The sequence below is a fragment of the Salmo salar genome, chromosome 07 (genome assembly GCF_965601325.2).
Source record: "Salmo salar chromosome 07, fSalSal1, whole genome shotgun sequence".
NCBI classification, from domain to species: Eukaryota; Metazoa; Chordata; class Actinopteri; order Salmoniformes; family Salmonidae; genus Salmo; species Salmo salar.
Window position 1 is genome coordinate 60,248,890 of NC_138297.1, and position 16,261 is coordinate 60,265,150.

The 16,261-nt window shown below is 45.0% G+C and overlaps 1 protein-coding gene across 2 annotated transcripts; it reads right to left on the minus strand.

Moving 5' to 3' along the window:
- Nucleotides 1-156: 156 nt before the first annotated feature.
- Nucleotides 157-15,756, minus strand: LOC106609758 (uncharacterized). 2 transcript variants are annotated; one of them, XM_082977798.1, is made up of 21 exons: nucleotides 15,607-15,756; nucleotides 15,493-15,576; nucleotides 13,670-13,816; nucleotides 13,245-13,360; nucleotides 12,994-13,099; nucleotides 12,513-12,629; nucleotides 12,319-12,380; nucleotides 11,202-11,354; nucleotides 10,672-10,857; nucleotides 10,367-10,466; nucleotides 9,697-9,838; nucleotides 8,819-9,002; nucleotides 7,482-7,581; nucleotides 3,354-3,472; nucleotides 2,977-3,014; nucleotides 2,573-2,724; nucleotides 2,285-2,424; nucleotides 1,801-1,895; nucleotides 1,019-1,097; nucleotides 738-846; nucleotides 157-657 (listed from the first exon to the last, which is right to left on the minus strand). In XM_082977798.1, exons 2-21 carry the CDS (start codon nucleotides 15,560-15,562, stop codon nucleotides 584-586), a joined length of 2,289 nt encoding a protein of 762 aa, XP_082833924.1. In that variant the 5' UTR covers nucleotides 15,563-15,576; nucleotides 15,607-15,756; the 3' UTR covers nucleotides 157-583. The 2 variants fall into 2 exon arrangements, with proteins under 2 accessions (XP_082833924.1, XP_045578249.1); XM_045722293.2 differs by having other exon boundaries at nucleotides 15,493-15,756.
- Nucleotides 15,757-16,261: the final 505 nt, after the last annotated feature.

Below are 16,261 nucleotides of genomic sequence, written 5' to 3' on the forward strand. Positions count from 1 at the left end.
GCAATACTTTGCAACAAAGAAAATCACAAGAATAGAAAAACTGAAATGTCAAGAAAGTGCCAGTAAATTTGTACTTTTCCCCCATACAAATCCTAGCATTACACCATGTGTAGATTTCTTGGTCCATATGAACCCAGCTTAATACCCAAACCCAAATGAATGTGAAGCACAATTGTGACGACTTTATAAATTCAATATTATACATACTGCTTTAACATATGCATTTTAATCTACCAAAACCCTACTGAAAACACAAAGTCTTCTACATATAGTTTACATACACGCCAGGATGTGCAGTGCTTAAATAGAAGGAATGTTAATTTAGAAATCATAATGCAAATAATTCCAAAGGTAAAGGGCCATTGATGCCCAGAACTGGGTCATGTTCATTAGGCACAAATGGAAGGAAACAGATTGCAACAGGGAGGGACTACCTGGACTTCCCGCTGCGAGCCCTTATGAATACGACTGAAAGACAGACTAACTCGACATGTCATCAAAATAGTTAACACAAACAAGGCAGCTCCTGTAAATAGTGACTGAAAGGACTCTAGGAGTTGAAGTTTGTTCTTTGCGGAGCAGCTCAACAGGCGCGGGGCGATGGGGCGAAAAAGTACAACGCCAGTAGAATGAGGTAAACCACCACCAAAGCAGTCCCTGAAAAGGAAACAGAGGTTGGAATTCAGTCTAATCCGTGATATCCGGCATAGCAATGCGAACCAAGCACAACAACTTACCCTGAAAGTAGTCAGACTTGCCATCCATGAAAATGTAGTTGACCACAATCACACTAAAGATGCTGGCCCAAAGATGCAAGTCACTGAACAGGAGCACAAATCCCACATCCTGGAAAAGAGATGGAGTCCTGTTTGATGGGATCTTCTCACTGACCACTACAGTCTATGATCAAAACCGGAGGCTTTATGTACAGAAACAAGTGAGATACTGACAATTATATTGATAGTGCACATCTGATACAATTAATCACAATGCAGATAAAGATTTAAAAACGACTTACATAAAAAGTGTTGAACAAGATGAGTAAGGGAATCTGAATCATGCAGACTTGCACTGCTATGCAGTTTCCCACCTCCAAGCTGCAGACAAATCAAAGTCAGGTCACAGTTCTCGGAAACCCCAGGCCTAGGGGGGCAACAGCACTTGCTCTGGGAATCATGTCAGATTTTCATGGCCAATTCAATAAGGGGGAATCTTCAGACAGACAACTCTCTCAACAAACGACGACTCTTGGTAGGTGGGGCTTAAAAACAATCCCCTCGGAAACATGACAGAGGCGGACACACAACGCGGACGCGGACAGCTAGGCTAATTTTAGCCACAGCCAGTCAGTGGTTGTTGTAAGCTTTGGAGTGTAAAATTATCTTTCGCAAGCTCCATCAAGCTAGCTACCACAAATGTTTACGGCAGGGTTCTAGATGGATTTCCCAGTGCTCAACTCCACCCTTTCCTCTCTGCCGAACTGACGTTGGTTTATGTTTTATTTAACTAGGCAAGTCAGTTAAGAACAAATTCTTATTTATAATGACGGCCTCTGCCTTGTTCAGGAGCAGAACAACGGATTTTTACCTTGTCAGCTCGGGCATTTGATCTAGCAACCTTTCGATTACTGGTCCAATGCTCTAACCACTAGGGTACCTGCTGCACCGATGTACAGTGTATGCTTGAACATTGGTACATTGTGGAAGGCAACCGGTCTGTCTAGAGATACTAGGTTATGCATGACGAGACAAGATCCATCAGGAGAGTGAAAACGCAGTGTCAGAGCTTGAAGTGGCTTACCTGAGACTGATGTTATTCTGCAGGGCAAACTGGATTCCGTTGAAGATCTCAGGAATTTCTGGCACCATCGCCAACACGGTCACACCGATGAAATACTGCAGAAATGACAGACAGTGACACATTGCACTAGCCTTTACATAGTCAGGACATAACACATTTTAAAAGTTGTTTGGCTATCCTTATGCTTATCCTGAACAGCAGGTCGCATCATGCGTGTAAAATTCTGTTTTATAAAATGACAGGAGCTTTAAATAATGAGCTTTCCAGAGACATTTTCTACCCAATTACACAAATCGTATCATATTCCCCTGGGTATGGTCTCGGTTGGTCAATGGGCATGAAAAGGAAGGAAGAGGTTCAGAATGGAGTGAAAAGGGGATGTACTATCTGAACCTATCCAATAACAAACGTAAGTGTTTATTTTCTGTCGCACAACATTTTTCTACGCTGTGGCCTAATGAACATGGCTCAGGTGTGGGCGTACCTGGGAGATGGCGGAGTGGTCGAGGATGGGTTTGATGTGCTCCGTGGTGAGGTCGGCACAGGCAGCCATTAACAGCGTGGCCATGATCAGCACAGACAGAGCCCTCAACCTGGACCAGTGGACGACCGTGCCGTGACCACCTACACACACAAACAAACATTAGAAACCAATACAATGAAGTATCACACATTCCAGTTCCTGTCTACTATATAACCACAACACCACAAAAGTACTAGAACTTATGGGAAAAGCTTGAAATAATAAAGTGTTTGTGGTTGGTGGGCTCACCGCTGGCGCCCTCCGGTGGGCACTGACCCTGGTGGTGGTCGTGCCCGTCACTGACTTGGATGTCGTAGATGTGGGAGTGGGTCTTCAGGGTGAAGATGAGGCCGATCAGGTAGGCGGAGGGCAGCAACACGGAGATGGTGTATACCAGAGGCCTGGAAAACAAGCCATACAGCAAGTAACTACAGCGTAGCAGGCCTACTGACTGGAAAACAAGCCATACAGCAAGTAACTACAGAGTAGCAGGCCTACTGACTGGAAAACAAGCCATACAGCAAGTAACTACAGAGTAGCAGGCCTACTGACTGGAAAACAAGCCATACAGCAAGTAACTACAGCGTAGCAGGCCTACTGACTGGTAACACCAACAAACCATGGGACAGAATGGGTATTTTATTGGAACTTACTCAATGTGTCTGAGATATAAGGGTTCGTAACTTCCACTCTGTTGAGAAACATAATATGGCTTTAGTTTAATACATGCTTAAGCATTTGAGGCTACCCACAAACACCCCTCACAACATACTTCCGCAGTAGTCACTACACTACAGACATGGCTTCAAATCATACTTGTTTTCAATCAAATACTTGAATGAAGCCTGTCTGGAATACCAGATGGATGGGTTAGGGTTAACCCTTTTGGCCACTGGGTCGTTGGTTCCATTGCTCCAGGTAAGCTCAATCAAGTGCAGATCAAGTATTATTTGACCCTGAGACGCAGCACAGCCAATGTAATAGTTCATAATGATGATGCAGCAGGGGAACAGGAGACGTAGGTACTAACCATGTCATAGTGGCAGTCCATACAGGCAAAGGGCCCGCTGGTGTTGGCTGGAGAGCTGGAGCAGCCCGCACACACCAGGCTACCGTAGGCCTTGGAGAACAGGGTTGGAGCAAATACACCTGCGGGACAGAAAGTGTGTGAACTTTGTAGATGTGCGTGTGTTTTAAGACTTCAAATCAAATTTTATTGGTCACATACACGTGTTTAGCAGATGTTATTGCGGGTGTAGCGAAATGCTTGTGTTCCTAGCTCCGATAGTGCAGTAATATCTAACAGTTTCACAACATTTACCCAAAATACACATAAATCTAAGTAAGGAATGGATTAAGAATGTATACATATATATATGTCAGAGCAGCATTGGACTAAGATACAGTGGCATAGTATAGAATACAGTATATTTATATGAGATGGGTGATGCAATATTTACACAATTAAAGTGACTAAGATACCGTAGAATAGTATAGAGTACAGTTTACACATATGAGATGAGTAATGCAAGACACTGAGACATTATTAAAGTGGCTAGTGTTTCATTTCCTTAAAGTGGCCAGTGATTCCTAATCTATATCTATAGGCAACAGCCTCTGATGTGCTGGAGATGGCTGTTAAACAGCCAGTTGTGTAGTATAGAATACAATACAGTATATTCATGAGATGGGTGATGCAATATGTAAACACAATTTAAAAGTGACTAAGATACCGTAGAATAGTGTGGAGCGCAGTTGATACAGTTGTGGCCAAAAGTTGAGAATAACACAAATATTAATTTCCACAAAGTTCGCTGCTTCAGTGTGTTCAGATATTTTTGTCAGATGTTACTATGGAATACTGAAGTATAATTACAAGAGTCAATATTTGCAGTGTTGACACAGGACCGATGGTAGCGCTCACCTGGTCTTCTCCGGACAAGCTTTTTTTCCGGATGCCCCAAACAATCGGAAAGGGGATTCAGAGAAAATGACTTTACCCCAGTCCTCAGCAGTCCAATCCCTGTACCTTCTGCAGAGTATCAGTCTGTCCCTGATGTTTTTCCTGGAGAGAAGCGGCTTCTTTGCTGCCCTTCTTGACACCAGGCCATCCTCCAAAAGTCTTCGCCTCACTGTGCGTGCAGATGCACTCACACCTGCCTGCTGCCATTCCTGAGCAAGCTCTGTACTGGTGGTGCCCCAATCCCGCAGCTGAATCAACTTTAGGAAATGGTCCTGGCGCTTGCTGGACTTTCTTGGGCACCCTGAAGCCTTCTTCACAACAATTAAACCGCTCTCCTTGAAGTTCTTGATGATCCGATTAATGGTCGATTTAGGTGCAATTTTACTAGCAGCAATATCCTTGCCTGTGAAGCCCTTTTTGTGCAAAGCAATGATGACGGCACATGTGTCCTTGCAGGTAACCATGGTTGAAAAAGGAAGAACAATGATTCCAAGCACCACGCTCCTTTTGAAGCTTCCAGTCTGTTATTCGAACTCAATCAGCATGACAGAGTGATCTCCAGCCTTGTCCTCGTCAACACTCACACCTGTGTTAATGAGAGAATCACTGACATGATGTCAGCTGGTCCTTTTTGGCAGGGCTGAAATGCAGCGGAAATTTGTTTTTGGGGATTCAGTTCATTTGCATGGCAAAGAGGGACTTTGCAATTAATCTGATCACTCTTCATAACATTCTGGAGTATATGCAAATTGCCATCATACAAACTGAGGCAGCAGACTTTGAAAATTAATATATTTGTGTCATTCTCAACTTTTGGCCACGACTGTACATATGAGATGAGTATAATGCTAGATACGGAAACATTATTAAAGTGGCTAGTGATCGATTTATAAAAATGGCCAGTGATCCCTAATCTATGTCTACAGGCAGTCGCCTCTGATGTGCTAGTGATGGCTGTTTAGCAGCCTGATGGCCTTGAGATTGAAAAACAGTTTGTCTCCCAGGCCCAGCTTTGATGCACCTGTACTGACCTCACCTTCTGGATGATAGCGGGGTGAACAGACAGTGACTCGGGTGGTTAATGTCCTTGATAATCTTTTTGGCATTCCTATGGCATTGGGTGCTGTACGTGTCCAGGAGGGCAGGAAGTTTGCCCCCGGTAATGCGTTGGGCAGACCGCACCACCATCTGGAGAGCTTTGCGGTTGTAGGCGGTGCAGTTGCCGTACCAGGCGGTGATACAGCCCGACAGGATGCTCTCGATTGTGCATTTGTAAAAGTTTGTGAGGGTTTTAGGTGTTCAGCCAAATTTCTTTAGCCTCCTGAGGTTGAAGAGGCACTGTTGCGCCTTCTTCACCACACCAACATTGTGGGTGGACCATTTCAGTTTGTCAGTGACGCCGAGGAACTTGAAGCTTTCCACCTTCTTCACTGCGGTCCCATCGATGTGGATAGCGGGGTGCTCCCTCTGCTGTTTCCTGAAGTCCACAATCTCCTTGTTGACATTGAGTGAGAGGTTATTTTCCTGGCACCACACTCCCAGAGCCCTCACCCCCCTGTAGGCTGTCTCATCGTTGCTGGTAATCAAGCCTACTACTGTTGTGTCGTCTGCAAACTTGATGATTGAGTTGGAGGCGTGCATGGCCACGCAGTCATGGGTGAACAGGGAGTACAGGAGGGGGCTGAGCATGCACCCTTGTGCGGCGACCTGTCAGGAAGTCCAGGACCCAGTTGCACAGGGCGAGGCTCAGACCCAGGGCCTCAAGCTTGATGATGAGTTTGAAGGGTACTATGGGGTTGAATGCTGAGCTATAGTCAATGAACCGCATTCTTACATAGGTATGCCTCTTGTCCAGATTGGACAGGGCAGTGTGGTGGCGATTGCGTCGTCTGTGGACCTATTGGGGCGGTAAGCAAGTTGTAGTGGGTCTAGGGTGGCAGGTAAGGTAGAGGTGATATGATCCTTGACTAGTCTCTCAAAGCACTTCATGATAACGGATAGTCATTTAGTTCAATTACCTTTTCTTTCTTAGGTACAGGGACAATGGTGGCCATCTTGAAGCATATGGGGACAACAGACTGGGATAGGAAGAGATCGAATATATCTGTAAACACACCAGCCAGCTGGTCTGCACATGCTCTGAGGACGCAGCTAGAGAAACCATCTGGGCCGGCAACCTTGCGAGGCATAACACGCTTAAATGTCTTACACATGTCAGCCACAGAAAAGGAGAGCCCACAGTCCTTGATAGCGGGCCGCGTCGGCGGCACTGTATTATCCTCAAAGCAAGCCAAGGTGTTCAACCTGTCCGGAAGCAAGACAATGGTGTTCGCGATTAAGTACGGTGGTTCACGCTTTCAGTTTTGCGCGAATGCTCCTCTCTATCCAGTTTCTGGTTGGGGTAGGTTTTAATAGTCACAGTGGGTACAACATCTCCTATGCACTTCCTGATAAACTCATTCACCGTATCGGTATATGTGTCGATATTCTTTTCTGAAGCTACTCTGAACATATCCCAGTCCGCGTGATCAAAACAATCTTGAAGCGTAGATTTCGATTGGTCAGACCAGCATTGAATAGTTGTTACCACGGGTGCTCCCTGTTTGAGTTTCTACCTATAGGAGGGGAGGAGCAAGATGGAATCGTGGTCTGATTTGCCGAATGGAGGGCCTTATATGCATTTTGGAAGGTAGTATAACAATGGTTGAGAGTTTTAGCAGCGCGAGTACAACAATCAATATGTTGATCGAATTTCGGGAGCATTTTCCTCAAATTTGCTTTATTAAAATCACCAGCTACAATAAATTCAGCCTCAGGATATGTGGTTTCCAGTTTGCATAAAGTCCAGTGAAGTTCTTCGAGGGCCGTTTTGGTATCGGCTTGAGGGGGGATGTAGACCGCTGTGGCTATTATTGACGAAAACTATTTTGGGAGAGAACATTTGATTGTGAGATATTCTAGGTTGGGTGAACAGAAGGACTTGAGTTCCTGTATGTTACACCATAAGTCGTTAATCATAAAACATATACCTCCACCCGGAGAGTACATCTCGGCGCGATGTACTGAGAACCCAACTGGCTTTACAGAGTCAGACAGTATATCTCGAGAGACTTGCCTGTGTGCACACACACACACACACACACGTGTTTCTTTGTGTGTGCTTACGCATCTGTGCATGCGTGTTCACGCTCTTACCTCCTACTGATATGAAGAGCAGGGCTGAGCTGACCCCTGCAGAGCGGCTGTTGAACCTCTGCTCCCTGTGTTTAAAGCCCCCGATGATCATGCTGATACCCTGGGTAGACAGGAGACATGATGTAGTCCAGTCACTAAACCTCCAGTCACAAGTCCCCTGTGCTCAAGGCCAAGTAAAATTCAGAGTCTCTTATGGCTGAAATCCCAGACCCCGTGTTCGAGTTCTGGTCCAAGTGCTGGGTCCACATTAAGTCAAAATAAAGTTATTTAACCAGTCAGATAGTGTAGCGGCAAGAGGGATTTACTCAAATTGTTTGCTATCCGTTTTCCTTTCTGTGCCACCAAATGTTTGCATATAGGCTACTGGTAATGTTACCAGGGCCACATTCAGTTGAAAACATTGCAGATAAAAAAATAACATGAATAGAGCCGACGTTATCCCTTATGTCAGAGAGGCATGTTTGTTCTACATAGCATATTTCTACCTGAACGTTCCAAAACGTTGCATCCTGCTGAACGTGCCCCAGGTGGTTGGCTATAGCTAGCTAATGAGGTAACATGACTGAACAAGGTGTAGCCTAAACAATTGGTTAACAGTCCGGTCTGCAAGTAGCCTAGTTTTAGAACGGCCCGCGATATGATTTATAAATGTAAAATGCGTAGCGACTGTATTAGGGGTCATATCTTTTTAACGGTAAGGGCTAAAATCAAACCATTTTCTCTGAGGAAAATAAGGAGAAGTGGCTAGTATGTTGGCTACAGAACCGGGCTATGAAATGCAGTGGGGAAAGTGTGAGGGGTTGAGCGAGTCTACAAATTCAAAAATAATTCTATACTGAAGGGAGAGAAAAACATAGCTAGACTGTTGTTCTACTATTCAACTTAAAGCTGCTACTGTTTTTACATTTCATGAAGCATGTTGTGTTTTTTTTAACCAGACAAAGGGTATCTATGTAATTAGAAGGCTGGTGGTGACTGGTTAGCTACAGGGAAGAAAGAGAGTCGCCTGCGTGATGTGTATAAGCGGAGGCGGAGCTGCGCCTATCTGGCCACACACATCGCTTGCTCCCCCGCAGCTCACCAGTTGGATGTAGGCTAGGTTGTGTGTGGCGCATCTGTTCCACTGCAGAATAGAACATTTTCCTTAGTTCTAGTTTTCTGGGTCTATTTAGTCAGTTATAGTGTCATCAATTGCCACTGAAAAGTAGGTGTTTGAGTAATATTTTAGTCACTATTATTGTTGAGGAAGTAAACACTGGTGGTTGTGTGTCAGTCTTCGAGGGTAATGTTTTTGTGTATATCAGTGAGATGCCTGTGTGTGTCTAGGTGCCACTCACTGGGATAAAGAGAATACAGCCCAGCAGGGTTCCAGTGAGAGCGGCCTTGACGATCTCCTCATAGCACTTGGTGCCGGCCTTGTGACCCCTCAGCAGGGCAGTGATGTAGAAGGTCATCTCTGTGATGGAGCCAAACGTGGCGTTCACCACTGCTCCCACCGCAAAGTTACTCTGGGCTGAGATACTGCAGAGAGACAGACAGCGTGTGACTCTGGGCTGAGATACTGCAGAGAGACAGACAGCGTGTTACTCTGGGCTGAGATACTGCAGAGAGACAGACAGCGTGTTACTCTGGGCTGAGATACTGCAGAGAGACAGACAGCGTGTTACTCTGGGCTGAGATACTGCAGAGAGACAGACAGCGTGTTACTCTGGGCTGAGATACTACAGAGAGACAGACAGCGAGTTACTCTGGGCTGAGATACTACAGAGAGACAGACAGCGAGTTACTCTGGGCTGAGATACTGCAGAGAGACAGACAGCGAGTTACTCTGGGCTGAGATACTGCAGAGAGACAGACAGCGAGTTACTCTGGGCTGAGATAGTGCAGAGAGATGCACCATTTTAACTACTAATACCGAATTTTACCACCACCAAATTTAACAACTATCAACCAGCCTCACGGGTGATTCTATTCAGAGGTCCTTGTCGGAGCACAAGCACGTCATTACATCCACAAACATTCTGACTCATCAACCACTGTCACTTTTGGTTCACTATCATTACACAACCGTACAAAAAAGTGAATCATATAAACTCTGCATGTGGATTTAACATCTGTTCAAAACAATGAGAACAATTTGACTCCAAGCTAGCCTCTTACTGTGGTTCTGGTATTTTGTCCATGTTGGCAGAGCAGACTGGGGGGGGGGTCTTACCTGGCGATGCCCATGCCAATGTAATAGGACAGTGGGATGATGGAGCTGACGGCAGCTGCGAACTTGGCCTCCGAGCTGACAAACTGGTTCTCTGTGTCCACGTAACCGACCACCAGGGTTGTGATGACCAGGGGCAGCAGGTCTGGGTGGGCACATTGCTTTAAGGATCACCAGTGGGTCAACTGGAATGGAAAGTCTACATCGCTGTGTTGGATATCAACTACATTGCAGAATCACAGATCTATAAATAACTTTGCATCCTAACTAACTACTTATTGTGTGAACCAAATTAACAATTTTATACCTCTTTTTGCTTAAACTGATTCCCTCAAACCTGATGATTGTCTACTTTAAACAAACTGGTGATGCACTGTAAAGAACCGCTAAGCAGAAATGCTCACCCCTGCTGGACAGGGTAAAAGGTGCAACTTGCAGGACATTCCATTAGGTCCTTGGTGGTGTTCCAGGTCATCTTTTTTTGTAGTCACGCTGCCCAACTCATAATATCTCTATAGCAAATGAATGTGGTTCCTAGGACACTAAACACTTCTCCAGGTCTGATCATCTAAGCCGTGTGACTGCATAAAGACGACCTGGAACGCCACCACCAGTTCACTGACATGAGTCAGGTGACAGATAATCACAGCCATAATGGTCTGTTAAAGGATACTGACAGCGAACACATTGATTCCGTCCAAGGTGTATTTGTAGTAGTACCAGTTGAAGGCGTGGTAGCAACAGAGAAGCACTTGGCTCTCACACCCTTGCGGCTGCAAGAGACAGAAAAACATAGCAAAGCAATCGTCAAATTATACATCTCCAAATCTAGGAAAAGGATTCCTCTAAAAAACACGGTGGCATTATTTGAAATCCACAGGGCCAAGTTAATGGGTTGGATTAAAGTGGTAGCTAGTTCAGAGGCTGTGATAACGTCAACACGACATAGAAGGGGAAGATCTTGACGAGCGCGTCCACCTTTTTCAGCCGGTGGATGTGGACGTCCTCGGGGGGCATGAGGAGGATGATGGCCAGGGTGCGGGCGTTCATCTTGGCCACGGGGATGGTGAAGACCAGGATCCAGGAGAGGAAGCAGGCCAGGCCGTGGATCAGCCCCAGGAGAGGGTAGCCTAGCAACAACCACACATAGGTACTGACACGACACTGCACCCAGCAGGGCACAGCACAGGAGACCAGGCAGGCACAGACACACATGCAAACACAAACAAAAGCACGTAGACACACATAGCGGGGACAGATGTGAAAAAGTACTGGTTATGAAATGGTCTTGGCAAAAGCTTGAAAACAGAGCAGCCAATCAGGCACTCCGATTGAGTTTAGAGATTGGTTTAGTTTGTTCAGACTAACAAGTCATCAAACACATTCCATCGCAAACCACATAAGGAAAACAACATACGCTTATGAGGATATAACTTTTGACAAATATTATTTGAGAAGACATTAGCCCACACAGGGGTTGAGGCAGTAGGCGAGGGGACAAGACTCACCCAGTAACGCGTCCGTTGTGGGGGGACCTCGATGGGGATAGAAGGGGGCATGAGCAGGGGTGTAGACTCCTTCCCCTCCTTTGAGTCAGATTCCTCTGGGATGGCCTCGCAGTGAGGGAACTTCACACAGCATCGCCTGACCAGGCTTCTGGGCTAAACATCCAGGTGAAAGAAGGAGACGGGAGGGAGGGAGGGAGCGAAGGAGAGAGCGGAACGGGTGGAGGGATCGAAGGAAAGAGCGGGATGGATGAGGGAGCAAAGGAGAGAGCGGAACGGGTGGAGGGAGCGAAGGAGAGAGCGGAACGGGTGGAGGGAGCGAAGGAGAGAGCGGAACGGGTGGAGGGAGCGAAGGAGAGAGCGGAACGGGTGGAGGGAGCGAAGGAGAGAGCGGAACGGGTGGAGGGAGCGAAGGAGAGAGCGGAACGGGTGGAGGGAGCGAAGGAGAGAGCGGAACGGGTGGAGGGAGCGAAGGAGAGAGCGGAACGGGTGGAGGGAGCGAAGGAGAGAGCGGAACGGGTGGAGGGAGCGAAGGAGAGAGCGGAACGGGTGGAGGGAGCGAAGGAGAGAGCGGAACGGGTGGAGGGAGCGAAGGAGAGAGCGGAACGGGTGGAGGGATCGAAGGAAAGAGCGGGATGGATGAGGGAGCAAAGGAGAGAGCAGGATGGGTGGAGGGAGCGAAGGAGAGAATGTGTGAGAGCAAGAGAGCGATGGAAGTAAAAACAACATCTGTATTGTCTGATTATACCTAACGTCAATAAGAGCCTTAATAATACATTATTAAACCTTATTGATAAACTCCAACCAACACTAAGCAATAGTATCAGGACCATCAGTTTGACTACAACACCATTAAAATGGGGCCCAGAGAGTGACAGTATTGAGGTGACAATTGCACACACTTCTAACAAGACCATGAATATAGCTGGGTGTTCAAGTCTTTAGTTATATTTTTCGAGTTGTTGGACCTAGTTGTTGTAACGGTATATGAGGAGCAAGGAGAATGATGAACACAGCGATCAAGCTGGTTCCTCCAGGCTAAATGTCACCTTGACCAGGCAATAATCAATGGAGAACGAGCCAAGACAATAGCATAATCAACCACTGTCATAACTGTTACCTTTAGTATGGACTTCCCAAATGGCCACAGAAAGTAGCATGATAACTTCCAACACAGCTTCCCTGAAATAAGATTCGAGACCCCAAAATATTAGAATTGAAATTCAGATTCATGTCATCCCAATGTAAAGTAATACAGATTTTATTTTAAAGAACATTAAAATAATGTGTGTATTACATGAAAGGGGTTCTTACCATAAGGAACTCCAATGATGGTCAGAAACATTAGGACAGAGACCAAGAGGTAGGCTAAAGAGATCCACCATCCAAATAAAATCAAGTATGCCATGTTTCCACAAGTGATCAATGAACCTGAAATCAAAGAGATAAAAAAAATGACATTGTGTATTCTATTCATCAACATATAGTGTCTACTCTATAGCTATAGAACACTACAATCTTGAGTATTTTTCCCTCAAACATTTCGAAAATGATTCACATCAAGCCATGGTCGTGTTCATTAGGGCACATGGTAGCAAAAAAATTTTTAAAAGTTGCCACGGAAAACAAAAAACAACATTTCTTATTGGACATGTTCAGATAGTATCTCCCCGTTTCGGGGGCAGTTATCTCCGTTTGGTGACTACTGAACACAACCCGCACCTTTTCTAATGATCGTCATATTAGAGGTTCCGCAGGGGGCAAGTGAATTAGGAGCAGGAGGACAGACACTAACCTTGGGGTCTGACAAAGTTTAGCTCCGAGTAGAGCTCCCTCACAATGTCCGACCTGTCCTCGATGGGCCTCTCAGTCACGTGACTCTTCCACTTTCTGAAGCCAAACTGAACATGTGCACACACAACCAGACACACCATCACTTCCAAGTTGAAGGGATATTTTGTAAATCATTCAAATTACAACTGTTTTACATGGAAGACAAAAACTGCCAGGCTTTTTTTTCTCCGATGTGTCCAACACCCCACCCACCCTGTAGTTGTTGGCCAGTTTGTTTGCCTCTACTTCATTCTCCGCTCGGATGGTGGTCCTCAAGCTCGAGCCATCCTGCCAAACCTCTTCCCCATAGTGACAAGGAGTACTGCCTCCTGAGGGAACAGACATCAAGTTACCAAACAAATGGATGAAATGGTCCGGCCAAGACGAGGAAAAAATAAGACAAGAAAAATGGATGAGAGGTCTTCCATGAAATATCACACACTAACATATGGACATTTAAAAATGATTTGATATAGCAGAATTTCATGAATCTTGTTTCTCCCAAAGGTGTAGAGCTTAGCCAGCCCAAAAAACTAAATTACACCAATACTATCGGTTGTACAGAGCATCATGGGTACTTTAGCAAACAGTCAGTGTTGGTTGTGACTATGTGCTGCCAGGACAGGCTGTACCCTCACCTTTGTGTGCAGACAAGCATTTGGGGGTGTATTGGTGGGAGACATCTGGGGAGGGGGTCTCGGCCACATGGCTGCCAATGTCCACACACAGTCTGTCACACTGGGATGTACGGCGGTAGACCCTGGGGTCATGGTCCCATTGGGCGTCTGAGGGGACAAACGAGAGAGAGGACAAACAAACATTGATATGAAACATAACCTACCCTTCAATGTCTCCATTATTATAAGTGTTTATTCATCAACATAACTTGTGTAAGGTAACAAATGACATCAGAAGATGCTGGTAAACTTGCATAAAACATTCAGAATAAAATGACATTTATTAGTAGAGGTAGGTATCCCCCAGAGAACTAAACTCAACATTGTTAGACAAACAGAATCCATATGGCATAACTAGGGCCAGGAGTTTTTCCTCATCAGGAACAACTCTGGATCCCAGTTGGTTAGGTCATGTGAGATCTGTGTGGACCGATGCACTAAACCCGTCAAGTCAGGGCGTGACTAACGGAAAGCTCCTGACAGTCACATGCAGCGACACCCAATTCTTCAGTGCAGGGATACTGGTGAGACTGATGACATTACCTATGGATTTCAAACCTTAGTGGATTTAACAAGCACTATGACGATGCACAGAAATGTTCCCTCTTCAGTGCCTCTGTGGAGGTTTACCACTTTGACAAGAAAACAAGATAACTTTACAACTTCATGTCTTTTAAAAAGGACGAGCAGCGTTTTCTAAGATCAATTCAGAGAATTGGAAATGGTCATACATGGAAAATCCAGAGAGAAACAAATACTTGTAAATCCAACGCTCTCTCCTGACCTGACATACCCTAAACTGAATCTCCACAGGATTTAAGATGAGCATCACTGTCCCAAGACTCCTAACTGAACAAAGGGAAGGGATTCTTTATCAACATGTGACATCGTCTTCATGCAACTTCAATTATGAGACGGGCCAGTCAATCAATAGACTCACAGTTCTCATAATCTGAGAGAAAGCAGATTGATAATATTTTCAATGAAATACAAATTTAGTGAAAGCATTCATCCTCATGTTGACATGTCTAAAATTGAGCTTTCCTCATGTTGTCGTAATCTTACCACTACTGTAGCATAAGTCAGGGTTTCCCAAACTCGGTCCTGGGGCTCCCCCTGGGTGCACGTTTTGGTTTTTGCCATAGCACTACACAGCTGATTCAAATGATCAAAGCTTACTGATGAGTTGAATATTTGAATCAGCAGTGTAGTGCTATGGCAAACACCAAAACGTGCACCCAGGGGGGCCCCAGGACCGAGTTTGGTTTAGGTAATAGTCCAGTGTAGCCTACAATCTCTCTGGTAATAAGAGTCCATAAACTATTTTCAGAATCTGGTTCCAATATCTGTGAACAGAAATGCATATTGGGGGTCTGAGCAAATTATCAAGCCGTTTTCAGATGTACGTCACAGGAACTGAATAGTTTCTCACCTATTAGTAAACAGGTTTGTGAGGCCTGGTTATCCTAGCTACATTAAGTATACAACATTATTTAGGGGCTCCTTCGCACAAATTAAATATTGTGGAAATAGAAGGAAAGTAGCCTACCCATACACAACACTGGTGAGTTTAATCATAGTTGACTATTGAACACTAACTGACAAGGCACAAATATAGGCTTTTCAAAATGTCGAACCTTCTATGAAATTTACAAAACAAATGCCAAAGTTTACCTTGAGAGCTGTGTCTATGTACGATACAACATTTGTTGCAAACGCACGATTATCGCGTGCTAAACAAACCGCGGAGATTGATAGAAGGAACGTTTACGATTTGTTCTTACCTGAACTTTCAGCCGTAGACCTCCGCCTACGCCTCTCCGTATCAACAATAGGCGCTTTAATGTGGGACATTATTATTGATTATAATTCCCATAGAGCTAATACCACGCCGGTTTAATCAAGTCAATCCCCTTCCTCAGCGGTTCTCTGTGCGCTTCCTAACCCTTGATGACATGCATGCATGTCTCCAAACAACTCGTGGGAATTGTAGATCATCCTAATATCTTGTCCTTCTCCATCGACTGCATTCTGGGATGTGTAGTGACTGTGTCATGTCCTGTGCCCATTCTAATATAAAACAACTTTGTTTGAAAATCCAATTCATAACTTACGCTGTTTATGATGAAATATGTTCTATTGAATAATATGTGTTTTCTGTCATGCTGTGTAGACCTATTTCAGGGATGGCCAAGTTTTTAATATAATGTCTGAGAGACTGACTAACACAATCAATGGGGCCCCTGTTGGTAATTTGACTATGAACCAAGTTGGGTCAGCTGGACGCTAAACTAATTTCGCAGTCTAAAAAATGTTAGCTGACATGGTGGGCTAATTGACTGACTATCCGTGACTGTACTAACAAGAGAAACTGTTGATGCCCAACCAAATTTCGAAATTGCACCTTTTGTATTTTACTATTCTAACTTGCAGCAGTAAATTGAGACCCGAGCGAGTTTTTTTTTTAATTGTATTTTTGGGGGGAAATTGATCCGAGGACTTTGAAAAGTGGCCAGTTGCTTATCCCTGGCCTATTTACTTTACCAAGGAAAA

Coding starts and splice junctions, on each gene's coding strand:
- LOC106609758 (XM_082977798.1), bottom strand. CDS start 15,562: ATGTCCCACATTAAAGCGCCTATTGTTGATACGGAGAGGCGTAGGCGG. Junction 10,467..10,671: donor ACATCCACCGGCTGAAAAAG/GTGGACGCGCTC, acceptor TGTCTCTTGCAG/CCGCAAGGGTGTGAGAGCCA. Junction 9,003..9,696: donor ATTGGCATGGGCATCGCCAG/GTAAGACCCCCC, acceptor GTCTCTCTGCAG/TATCTCAGCCCAGAGTAACT.